This window comes from Ursus americanus, chromosome 3, assembly GCF_024610735.1.
Source record: "Ursus americanus isolate L20-20 chromosome 3, mUrsAme1.1.p, whole genome shotgun sequence".
Classification (NCBI taxonomy): domain Eukaryota; kingdom Metazoa; phylum Chordata; class Mammalia; order Carnivora; family Ursidae; genus Ursus; species Ursus americanus.
In genome coordinates this window covers 78,568,422-78,582,240 of record NC_142129.1, presented here as the reverse complement: position 1 = coordinate 78,582,240, position 13,819 = coordinate 78,568,422, and the positions used below count along the sequence as shown (strand labels likewise).

The following is a 13,819-nucleotide window of genomic DNA, read 5'->3' as shown; positions in this document are numbered from 1 at the left end:
GAGCGTGGAGCCTGCTTAAGATTTTCTCTCTCCCTATGCCACTGCCCTTCCCCTGCTAGCGCTCTCTCTCTAAATTAATTAATTAATTAAAAATTAGCTTAGGTAGAATTGATGTATTAATGATGTTGAGTTCTCATATCAAGAACAAGCGATGTTTTGCCATGTTAAAGTACACTTTTGTGGCTTTCAGTGGTGATTTTAAAATTTTATTACTTTGATTTTGCACATTTCTTTCTAAATTTATTCCTGTTTCCGTTTTGTGCTCTTATAGATATAGCTTTCTCCTTAATTAAATCTTCAAACTCATATATGAATGCTACCTTAGTGAGTTTTTTTTATTACTTTAATTCGGTTTTCAAAGTATATTACTATTACATCATTTGCATAAATAAAAATCTTTTGCTTTTTTACCCAATCAATATGCTTTCTTATTTATATGGGATAATATCTTCAATACAGTGTTAAAGAGGAATATGTTGACTATGTTAACTTATATTTTGAATGTATATTGTAAACATAGTATTCATTCTTATTTTCTTTTTTAACTTCCTATGAATGTCTGTAATGTTTCCCCATCAAGTAATATGGATAAATGCTTTTGTGCATGTGGGCATGTCTATGTGTCTATATGTGTATATGTTAAAATATGAATGTACATTTTAAGAAAGTCTCTGTCTTTCTGTTTATATATAGATATAGATAGATATAGATATATGGAAATGTGTGTACAGTGTGTGTATTCCAGAAATTCTTATTTGGGTACTTTTATGAGAAAGGAGTGAATTTTGTAACAGGAATTTCAAAATTTGTTGACATTTATCATATGATTGTTTTTCTCAGATCTAAGATGAATTATGTTAATGGGTTTCTAAAACTTTTGAATCATTTTTGTTCTTAGACTAAATTCCATTCAATCATTATGTATTATTTTTTAAGTTCCTTTATTGGACTGTTCACTCAAATTTCATTTAAAATTTTTATATTCACAAATGAGATAAGTTTACTGTTTTTTTTTTCTGTGTTACCTTCATTTTGTTTAGGTATTAATATTATAATTTCATCACTACTGATGGAAGTTTTACTATATTTGTTAAGCTACATAGTAATTTATGTAGCATTGAGATTAACTGGTCTGTGAACGCATCTAGGCACAGTATATTTTTGATAGAACAGTTTTCATTAATAAATTTCCATATTTCTTCTGTAAGAATAGGTCTAATTCTTCGACTAATTGAATTGACCAGGGTCGATTTGAATTTTGAATTTGAATTTTCCTAGTAAATTATTCATTTTGTTTTTATTTTCAAAGTTGATGACATGAGGTTCTATAAAATAGTCTTTTATGTCTTCTAATTTTCCTGTTTCAATGGTTATTTCCCCCTTGGTAATTATTATTTTATATTTTTGTCCTTTCTTTTTTTTCTTGAATCAACTAGCTGGTGATTATCTATTTTGTTAATTTTTTTCAAAGAACCATCACTTTGCTTTATTCATTAATTCTAGTATTATTAGTTCTAGACCTTACCAATGTCTACTTTATTTTGGTTGTTTTCCTTTTTATACTACTTTTGGTTTACTTTTGCCCCAACTCTAAGTTTGAAATTTCATTCACTTTCTTCATTATTTATGATATTAATATAACCATTTAAAGCTATAAATTGCATCCCATTTACCGCTTTAAGTGTATATTATATAGTTTAATAAGTTGTGTTTTAAAAGCATTTTTAAAGAAAGTCTGTAATTTCAGTTTTCATTTGTAATAGTTATTTAATATCAATTAGAAGAACATTCATATATATGCTAATTCAGATGCTGCAAGATTTAAGCAAAACATTTCTAATACATCAATCACATGTGTTTATATGTTATCTGGAGAAGGATAAGAGCAACATCCTTTCACGTGTGTGTATGTGCATGTGTGCATACATATCACATATTTAACAATGCATATCATTAGCTTGGCAGTATCACACAATGGCATAATCATTAAAACATCACAGCTTTATGTTGGATTATTACAGTGTCTCTTAAGTGGATTTCTTCATTTTTAAGTTGCCCGCCAGAACCTAGCACATTGTTACATGTATCAGGTATAATATATTGTTAAAAATAACGTAATATATTGTTAAAAGTAATGGAGAGGTCATTTTAAAGAAGCTTATATTCAATCCCAGCTGAGCTAATTTGAGAATTTAGGCAAGTTATCTGAATTTCATAAAACTGATTTCTTCATCTATTAATTTCTAGATTTATTAGATAAGCAATATCATCAGTTTAACCTGTACAATCTAAAATTCTCATATTCTATTACCTAATTCTTTGGTAAGTGATATATATGTACATAAAAGCATCTTAATATACACAAGAAACTTATTAAACAATTGTTCTCATTTGCCTCTATCTCAAATTATCAGTGCATGTTTAAATGAACAAGACAGGGACAAAGAAGATCCAGCTGGTACTAAACCTCCTTTAAACATTGTTTTCAATTTTATTTCCAACTGACCTTTAAAATCTGCCAAAGAACAGTGAAATTGACTGAAAAGGGATTCAACCCCTCTTCCCTCTACAACTTTTAGCAGTTGCTCTGAAAAATGGCACTGCAGAAAAAGTTAAAGGATGGAAGAAGTATGTATAGAACAATAAATCCATGAAATGGAGCTTTAAATTTGGCTTGGGCTTTTTAGGATGATTTAGGACTGACCATGACCATCATAATTAAATTTATGGGAAAGAATATGATCATTTAAAAATCATAACCCTCAATTCATTATATACTAATAAAGGCCTAGATTCCAACATCATCATTAATCTTTGACAAATGATTTCTTTTTTAAACCTATTTCAATCCCACTTTCTCTACTGCTGCTCCCTGAAACAATGATCTTCAATGGCATCTATGTTTCCAAGTACAATCGTGATTTATCCCAAACCCCACTGCTACACATCATCTCCACTGCTGACCCCAGGTCCACATCACTCTCCTCTCTTTCCTGAATTACTGAAACAGCTGCACAATGAATTCTCCTGTTTGGGAGAAGTTGTCAGAAGTTCAGAAGTTCTGGCTGTTTTCCATAATGCACCAGAGTCATCCTGTTAAAACTTAAATCAGACAGATCATCTAATTTGTCTTTTTGGGACCCCACAACAGAGTCCCTTCTCTTTCAGAATAAAAGTGTAAATCCTTCCAATTCCTACAAGGCATATGTGATTTTAGCCCAACTCTTCTCTAACCGCATCCCCTGAGATTCTTCCCCTTGCTCTGTACCGGCCACAGTGGTGTGCGCGCTCTTTCCTTTACCTTCCTATCTCATGCCATTTGCACTTGCGGTTTCCTCTATCTCAAATAATCTTTACAGATATATGCACATGGCACATGCTGCTTTTTCCAGGTCCTCCTTAAGTGTTCCCTTGGTATGTCAGATCTTCCCATACCATTAAAATATGAAATAAAAAACCCGTCTCCTCTAACCCTGGACATTTTTCTCTCTGGCACTTACCACAAATTAACTTATTCCCACTTCCATTTTGCTTCTTTTATTCCTGTTTTCTGTTTGCTGGAGTTTCTGGAGTTCCACGGAGTCAGAGAATTTTATTTTGTTTCCTAGTATATTCCCAGTATCTAAAATGGTGCCTGGAGCTAGTGTATGCTCAAATAAATAAGCAAGTGTTGAGCAAATGAATGGATAAAAGAAATGCAACTTCAGACTTGGTGATTTTGTTTGTGAACCAGCAAAACCAGTGCAACAAGAAGTAGGTCCCTCTTGAGGCATTTCCCCTGAATTTAATCGTGCCCACCCTGCAAAATGTCAGCTATTACCTTGTCCACTTGACACATCACATTTTGGAATTTGGGAGCAGTAGCCAACTCGGATGTTTGGATCAGTGGTAAAACACCAGGGTGACTCAGCCCCATCTGGATTTCGGCAATAATTTTCTCTTAGGTCCCTATTGAGAATAAGCATGTTAATGTAAATTGCCTAAGTTCTTAGAAATGGTAAGTTAGTGCTATTACATTTCTAGAATCCCAGAATGCATGCATGTTTATAAATAGAGTTCTAAGTTTCAGATTTAGGATAGTTATAACAATTTAGAATTCAGTATACACAACTGACATTGCCCATATTACTGAAATAAAGGCTGTCAGTTGTCAGTATTCTTTTCATTCCACAGGCCTGGAGTTCCCCACAAACACTACTGCTTCATAAAAGGGAAAAAATAGTACCACTTCATTTTTCTCACTCATTCTCAATACTTGGACTCTCAACTATTACAATTTTTAAAAACTGGCCTATTATTTATTATGTTTTCATGGCCCATATATAATGTAGATGCAACATGTATCTCTCTTTGCTGAAGAAAGGCTATTATGAATACCTGTTAACTATTCTCATTTAAAATGGAAGTTCTACCTATTCAAATATTTGATACAAAAAAACATGATAGCTATTTCTTCCTTGAATTCTGTACTTTTTTGACTTAATTTGCTGCATAGATTTCTTTCCCTTACAAAGTACTTCTTTATTGATTTACAAAAGTTTTTTGAAATCTTTATAAATATTTCTGTAAAATTAAGGCCTTTATAATACAGAAAACCTAACTGTAGAAGAAATTGTCAATGTAGTACATGTACACCTTTATTTTAGCAGTGATTTAATTAACATTGAAAGTTCTCAACAAGGAAAAAATTTGTACTAATATTCTCTATATGTAAAATAATTTTACCTTAATATAAGGTTCACATTAAATAAACTGTGGACTTCATGATTTACTCTTCTGAAAAATGTTCTCTAATTTGAAGCAAGCATGGGTTTTCTCGTCACAGACCCCTGGCTAGTAATTTAACAAAATTAATATTCAACCCATTGGAAACTGCATTATTTATATCACTTAGGTTCAATTATAGAAGTACTACAATTTTATTAATACCCAAGCTCACCATTAGAAATGGAGAAGTTTTTTAAGGAAGAAACTTGGATTTATCTATAAAATCAACAAGTTAGTAGGTTATCTAGTCAAAATAGGTCTTGACACAAGTTGTGTTAGGATGAGAACAGTGATTGCCAATAGTTAGAACCATTGGACAGCAAGTGTTCGTAGTTACAACCCATATTAAGGTTGTTAGCCTTCTTATAAAATGGTAAAATTATTAAGATAAAGAAAATCTTCTATTTCTTTCAATTTTTGCACTTATATTTTAAAAATTCATGGTGGTATAAAATATGTGCATTGAGTTTTACATCAAGTTTACACAAATTCAATTGCTTAGTTAAATTCTTTTGAATATTTGTACATACACAATTTCTTATTTGAGTATCATTACCAGTCATTAGAAATTAACAAAACTTGTGAATGTCTCCTCTGTTTGTTTTAACTAATCTTTTCTCATGTTCTTTGCTTTCTCTACTTTGGTATTTATTTCTGAGGTATGAAACACATGGGTCAGGAACAGAGAGAATTGCTATGAAGAAAATGAGGGAAGCAAACCCACAATGATGAGTAAAAATTTGTCATTATAAAATAATGAAAAAATAATAATATGAATATATACTATCTAAGCAAATTCATTGAATTAGCTAAAACAAACAAACAAAAACACCTATAAAATATCTCCTCTGTCTGGTGGATGGGCCAACTAGCGCTCATAATTCTCCATCTTGAAATGTTAAGCTCTCTTATTAAAAGCCAATTACATAAAGCCAATATATGTTATTTATAGGTGCTATTTCAGCAAAGCCACTATAAATGGCATGTGTGTTATAAATTTCAAAAGCAATCACTTTATGTTCCTCATAACAAGGTGGACAATTTAAAAACACATGGCATTGTGGCTGTTCTGTGTAGCAAAAGTCAGGTGGTGAAAAAAAACAGCCATGGAGAAGGTACATAATATAATTGATATTCAAGGGCAGTTTCTTTGGCTTGATTCATCTAAACCATTGTTTTACTTTCCCACTCTTGAAAGGAAATCTAGAAACAACAGAAAACATATTTAAAATTTTAAAAATAATATTGTTTCAAGGCCAAAAATGAATCAGTTTATATTGTTGATTGAAATCAATGTATGCCTCTTCTTGTGAAAGAAAAAAAAATGTAATTTCCCTTAAAATGAATGTGAAATTTTAAGAAGGCACTAATTTGAAACTTGCCTGGCTATCATTACTGTTAATGATTTATTAAATGCACCTGCAAAATCAAAGCTGTGATCAAAAACCTAGGGATGTGTTTCCCAAAATATGGTACATCAAGCATCTGATTCAAAATCACCTAGAGTGTTCATTAAAATGCATAGTTGAGGTCCAGATCTCAGACCTAAGGAATCAAAATATCTGGGTGGATGAATCTGCCTTTTAACTTCTGATTGTCCTTAGGCACACTAATGTTTAAGAATGTTAAGAATTACTAACACAGAAATTAGTAGAGTAACCATTCCATCTCATTTCCTGAAGAGTCTGAATTTTTTATATGCCTATTATACTCACTTGCACTTGAAATTTTCAGGAGTTATGTCATGCTGGTGAGGATACTGGGAATCCCAACGCTGACATGGAATTCCATTCCAAATAGTATTGATGGTGCCCCGGTAACCTTCTCCTTGACCATGAATGCATTCAGTTGTTTCCATAGGGACATTTGTGTCATTCATAGTACTGTGAGCTATTGGTAAAAAGAAATATTAAACTTAAGTAAAATCTTTTAATCTGTCATCTACCCCTTAGTTTTAATTTGCACATGTATTACTAGGGTTTTCTGTCACATAGGTTTTTATAAAAATTGAGTAGAATAAAAAATTCAAGTTATCATTATTGCTATCTCACTCAACCTAAAGGAATGAGTTAACATGGTGGACTCAACTGTAGGATTTCTCTGCTTATGAAATAGAATATTCTATCTTGGCTTTATTTAGACTAGTTTGAAAGAGCATCATATAATAGCACTTAAATTTCCTGGATCTGTTTACTCATTCATTAATATTAGATATAACATATTTCTATTTATTAATATTTTTTAAACGTTTTTAAATCAGTTTTCTTACCTTAGAAATTGAAAAACATCTATAAGTAATATAGTGACCATGTAGGGAGGTTAAAAACCACTATATTGGGGCACCTGGGTTAAACATCTTTCTTTGGCTCAGGTCACCATCTCAGGGTCCTGGGATGGAGCCCCATGTCAGGCTCCCTGCTCAGTGGGAAGTCTGTTTCTCCCTCTACTAATTTATTTATTTAAAAAAATAAATAAAAAATAAAAAGCACTATGTTGTAAGTTTGGCCATAAAAAAAATAAGAAAGGGAAAAATTAGTCTAGAGAAGTTATTTTTTTTAAATCAATTTATCATGATTATGATCTCCGTTCCAATTTTCTTCTCATTCAAACACTAAATGGTATATTTTTGAAAAATTCTTTAAAGGTGTTTTACTTCCATGTATCACTATAACTAATATATGCTTAATAGACACTGTTTCTTTTTTTGTTTTTAAGATTTTTAATTTATTTATTTGAAAGAGAGAGAGCACAGTGGGAGGGGCAGAGGAAGAAGCAGTGTCCCCCCCCCCCCCCCCCCCCCGAGCAAGGAGCCTGATGTGGGACTCGATTCGAGGACCCAGGGATCATAACCTGAGTGGAAGGCAGACACTTAACTGACTGAGACAGCCAGGTATCCCTAGACAGTATTTCTGAAATGACTATACAATTAATCCTAAAATTAGTTTGTTTAAATACATATAAAAGTCAGTAATCGTATTAACCATGGTTTTCCTCCAGTATGATAAATATATTCTAAGCTGTATGTTAATTTTGTAATCATTAGCATTAAAAGAAATTAGTTGTTCCTAGGCAGATTTATTTCATTTCTTTTTCCTAGTCCAAATACAGTTCTTACCACATTTCATGCAGATCATAAAAATCTCCTTAACAAAGTAAAAAAAAGTACAAACTTAAAATTTTACTACAACTTGGATTTTTTCTTTTGTCTTTAATATTTTTTCAAACAAAATGTAACTGAAAACTTTCTAGAGCAACTAAAATTCAAATAAAATGTATTTCTTTCTGGAACACCTGGGTGGCTCAGTCGGTTAAGCATCCAGCTCTTGATTTCGGCTCAGGTCATGATTTCAGAGTCATGGGATTGAGCCCCACATGGGACTCCCTGTGCAGCAGGGAGTCTGCTTGAGATTTTCTCTCTCCCTCTCCCTCTGCCCCTCCCTCTGCTCACATGTGTGCACGCACACTCTCTCTCTCTCTCTCTCAAATAGGTAAGTCTTTAAAATGAATGAATGAATGAATGAATAAACAAGTAAATAAACAAATAAATTTCTTACAAATAATTACTCTTTATGGGGCTTAATGTTTTATTTCACTGAGTTCCATGCAAACTAAGTAGAACCTAAGTTTGGAGTTATTCTATGAAACTCAGAGAAAAAGGAGGAAGATTAATTAATGACCATGTCAACCACTGGAATATGTTGTATAAACAGATTTCCATAAATTGTCCTTAAAATAACTTTTCTTCAGTTCCTTTTAAAATATGTTTTTATTTCTTATGTATCTACTGCAGGGAATGAAAATTTGGCTCAGAAATACCTTAAATTAAAAGGAACTTCAAATGGAGATAAGCAAAATGTCCAGAGATTAACCCACAAAGTAGTCATTGAGAGTTGATTTCTGAGAATTAATATATACTGATATTGGTTACATACATCAATTCAGGAAGAACAAAATTCATTGGCTTGGAAGAAATGACTTGTATAGAAAAGGTTAGTGCTAGTTAATCAAGTCATTTATGATTTTAATATTAAAGTTTTTAGATTAGGGGCACCTGGGTGGCTCATTTGGTTAACCCTCTGCCTTTGGCTCAGGTCATGATCCCAGGGTCCTGAGATAGAGCCCAACATTGGGCTCCCTGCTCAGCGGGGAGCCTGCTCTCCCTCTCCCTCTGCACCCCCCTTGCTCATGCTCTCTCTTTCTCTCTCTCAAATAAATAAATACAATCTTTAGAAAAAATAAAATAAAGTTTTTAGATGAAATAGAAAATAAGATGGATTTTCTAGGTCCTCAGGAACTATATTTTATCAAAACAAATGCCACCAAGCTACTACATTTCTGTTGATTTAATTGTTAAATGATTTGAGGATATTGGGTGTATGTGGGGGGGGGCATCTTTAAAAGGTGATAACTTTAAAACAGTTAAGAAGTCAAGCTTGTACTGACATATTTCATATCTAGTTACAAAACTATGATGTAAAAAAGACAAAAACAAGTGTCTCCAGGAACTTATCAATTCATTACCTCAACATTTTAAGAAGAAAAGTGTTTTTTGTTTGTTTGTTTGTTTGTTTTTTTGTTTTTAGAGAAGCAGGGACCCCAAAATGGGACTCAATCCCAAGACCCTGGGATCAGGACCCGAGCCAAAAGCAGACATTTAACCGACTGAGCCACCCAAGCACCCCAGAAGAAAAGTATTTATTCCCCCACTTCTTGGGCACAAGTTCCTGGGAAGCAAACTGAGTTAGATTTAGAACCCAGATGAGGGGAGGAAGGTCAGAGTTAGGGCAGCCAGAGCAAAAGTACTTCAATTAATCTTCTTAGGGACTTCATTGTCTGTCTTGGGTACTTCGACCGTCTTACTTTCCTATGTATTTGTGTGTGGTTTTATTTGTTTATTACTGAACTATTTTTCTCAAGTATTACTGTGACATTGTGAACATGTAATTGCAAAACTCAGTCTTGATGAGTTTCAAGGTCAATCGGGGCAGCCTTTGGCTAGATATACATCCATTACCTCTAAGAACATAATAGCAAGAGACTGCACCCATCAGAGATTAACATGCTCTGCTGCTTGGACACTATAATATCAATATAAGAATATAAGATTAAAAATCAGATTATCATTTCTAGCATGTGTTATTAGACAAAAGTAATTGGATTTTCAAGTAAATTTTTCATAAATAACCTTTATTAAAGCGACGTTTTGTAGAAATAACCCATGACAATTAAAATTTGAAACACAGAGCCTTAAACTGAAAACAATTTAATTTACTTTTTTTAATAAAAGAGAGATAATTAAACAAATATTATCATAATTCATGAAGACATCAGTACCTATTAAATTCAGTGAGTAACCACGTGTTCATCAGAAAATTTTAAGAGGAATCATAAAATTTTAAGGCTAGTAGAAAATGAAAATTTTCCTAATTTGAGGGAAAAGTTTTCAAATTTTAGGAGTATCTGTGAAAAGAAATATCTGTGTTACAAAATCCTAAGTAAAAAAAACAGAACAGAACAAAAAAACCCACTTGAATAAAAATATTGAGAAAAATATTTCACTGTTGATTCATCCACTAAAATTCCAGTGTCAAGTTCGGAGACCTAATTGTTGGTACTAACTTTGCACCTCAACTGCAGAGATTCCCAACAAGATTTAATAAAACATTTTTTCACTGTTAAAAGTAGCAGTCATAAAATCCTCCTTTGAACAATTTTGTTGAACAATTTTTTTCTAAACTTTCATTAGTATAATTTAAAATCTTTGATATAAATTTAAGGAATCATTAAATATTCACTTAAAGATGGTGTAAATTAAAATGAGTAAATAAAAAACATAAGTTTGGATTTGTTTTAAATAATTTGGATTATTTAACAGATTCTAATCTTTTGATGGGAACTCAAACTTCTGATATTACAAAAATTACACAAATCAAAGAATTACTGCACATTATTAAAAATAGAGCACAGTACAAAATAAATATAACTTTTCATTAGACCTTGCTATAGACCGAATACTTATGTCTCCCCCAAATTCATATGTGGAAATCCTGATCACAAATGTGATGGTATTAGAATGTGGGGCTTTTGGTGGATGATTAGATTATAAGGGCAGATCTTTCATGAACGGGATCAGTGACTGTATAAAAAAGACACCACAGAGCTCCTTCACCCCTTCCAGCACATGAGGTATCTTCTGGCACCTTGATCTTTGATTTCCCAGCCCCCAGAACTGTCAGAAGTAAATGTCTATTGTTTAGAAGCCAGCCAGGCTATGGTATTCTGTTACAGCAGCCTAAGACAGGCCTCAACAAAATATTAAATTAAAAAAAAAAAAACTATTCTTTTTTTATCTTTTATTTTAACTAAAAATCCATAATTTTGAAATACATAACCTCAAACAGCTTGATGGTTTTATTTATTCTTATGTTTTAATTCAGTGGAAATATTCCTTATGATTTTAACTATGAACTAGCTGTATTGAGATAATATTTTTCATTAACTAAAAGGTGCCCTCTGAACTCAGTGTGTCTGTATTTTTCCCATTTGACATTCAGCTGCTAGAAGTGACCTCATAAACAAAAACTACATGATTTCTGGTGGCAATGTATAGAATAAAATGAAACCTCATGCATATTATTCGAATACATATTATCTGATGAGACCATGTGAATGATTTCTCATAGACCATTTACCTATGGTAAAAATGTTTCATCTTTGTTGCCTACATACATAGTTCCTACTCAAACAAGATGAGTAATCCTTTAATTGCAATAAAATAGACTCCTTCATCTGTCCTACTGTATAAATAGCAAAACTTCGTGCAAAAACAAAACAAATGTTTCATGCCAATTGATTTGGGAAAACTATTAAATTTGGGGAAAGCTATCCCTTTGGACTTAAAACTTTAATATGGGACCTGAATAAGGGAAGATTTTGAAGTGTCCAGTGGCCAAGAAATGTGTGAAAAAGCACAGAAACACCTCTAAATATCAGCTGATGTTGATCAAGTTTAGCCAAAGCAACATGTGCGTATCTTCATATACACAAACATTTTTGCAATATGTCTACCATGCACACTGAAAATACTAGAATCTCACAAATAAGTGACTTCCTCACAAATAAAACATTTGTTCAAGGGTGTTAGTAGTGGCTACCCTTTGGAGCAAATGGAAAATAGTTATATGATCCTTAGTGGCCTATGAGTGAAGAAGCGTTTTTCTTTGATGACTGACACAAAGTTTTCTATTTGGAAATGTTTTACAAAGAACATGTGCTACTGACATTTTTCACTGTCCTTTTACAACATAATCAAATACCATGGGTGTCTCTTGGAACATTCATTTCACTTTGCTGGTATGGATGTGTTCTGATGTTGGCTATAATATCTGGTCGTGAACTTCGAGATTTGAATAGATTTTTTGAGAGAATAAACATTAACTGTTATGTAATCCTTGAGATGAACATCTTGCCACCCAACAGAAAAACCACTAGGACAAGATGACTAATAATAAATCTAATCCATTTTCTCTGTGAAAGGCTAGCCAAAGTTTTGCTGAGACACCACACGGCCCTGATGGAGGTCTGTGAAAGGCAACTGGAAAATATGAGTGCACATGTATGTACAGAGAGTCATGCCCAGAGCTCCACTACCTTTACATGAACAATAAGTAAATTCTTACATTTACACTCCCCTTTCTCCCTCCCCACCCCGAATCTAAATTTCACAGTGGTGGTAAGCTGTTGCTGTTCTTTTGCCTATATCTAGGAGCAAGTTGTTCCATAGGCCATTGGACAAATACCTGCTTATTCCTTGGAACACGTAAGCCCAACCCAATATATTCCCACTTCAGCTACTGAAGAGCAACTGAAACATAGGGTTTACTTTATGATGGTCCCTGGAGATTGAAAACAGTGTGTAAAGCTATTCTCTCATCAATGGACTTGTGCTCTTTGAGCCACAAATGGCAAGATCGGGCTCAGTGAAAATTTAAAGAGCTTCTTGTTTTAAAATTGACATGGGAAAGAGTATAAAGACCTCCAAAGTACAAACCTCAAATTGCTTGCACGTTTGCTTTCTATGTGAACCTAGAATTCCTATCTAAAACTTTTCCTTGGACTTTATCCAAGACTTTTCTGGTATAAAATGCTCGAGAGACAAGACTTTCATGATAGGTCTTCAATTCTATACTCTTATTCCTTGGAAGATGACTTGAAAAAGACCTCCAAGTATAAGATCTTTCCCTTGAGAAAGGGTACTGATGGTATTGCTTTTTTCCTGACTCAGAATATAATGAGATTTTATGTCTATGAATCTCTGTTCTAGCCTTGGATGAAGTAATAAAATACAGAGAAATAAAGGCTTTCTTTAAGAAAGAAAATAATTTGCTAAAATTCTTTCCCCAACATATAAACACAGGTTACATATTCTCTTAAAATGACACCAATGTACATTGGTTACTGGAAGGAAGAATTCTTTTATTTATTTACCAATGTCAACATGCCTGTATTAGTCTGCTTGGACCACCATAACAAAATACCATAGACTCGGTGGCTTAAACAACAGAAGTGTATTTCTCACAATTCTGGAGGCTGAAAAGGCCAAGATCAAGGAGCCAGCCAATTTGGTTTCCAGTGAGACCTGTCTTCCTGGCTAGCAGATGGTCAACTTCTTGCCATGTCCTTATATGGAGGAGACAGAAAGATCTCTGTCTTACTCTACTTATAAGGTCTACTCATCCCAGCAAATTAGCATCACATGTTTATGACCTCATTTAATTTTAATTACCTAAAAGCCCTATTCCAAATACAGTCACATTGGGAAATAAAGGCTTTAAATTATGAATTTGTATATGTGTTGGGGGGGGGTTGCATGGTTCACTCTATAACAATAGTTTGAGTAGAAAGCTATCAAAGATCTGCCTAGGTCACATTTCTAAAATGGAGAGTTGTTTTACAGGTATAAAGTTTCAGTTGTTAGATGAGTAAATTCTAGAGAACTAGAGATCTGTATAACATACTACCTATAGTTAACAATACTACATTATATATGCAA

At 33.0% G+C, this 13,819-nt stretch overlaps 1 protein-coding gene across 3 annotated transcripts in view; it reads right to left on the bottom strand.

The window, feature by feature from the left end:
- HGF (hepatocyte growth factor) overlaps positions 1–13,819 on the bottom strand; it is a 79,171-nt gene that overhangs the window by 30,330 nt on the left and 35,022 nt on the right. For all 3 annotated transcript variants that reach the window (XM_045793376.2, XM_045793375.2, XM_087861137.1), the window contains 2 exons: positions 6,483–6,657; positions 3,821–3,948 (listed from right to left, as the gene is read on the bottom strand). In XM_045793376.2, coding sequence (XP_045649332.1) covers positions 3,821–3,948; positions 6,483–6,657 — 303 coding nt within the window. The remainder of the gene's footprint in view (positions 1–3,820; positions 3,949–6,482; positions 6,658–13,819) is intronic.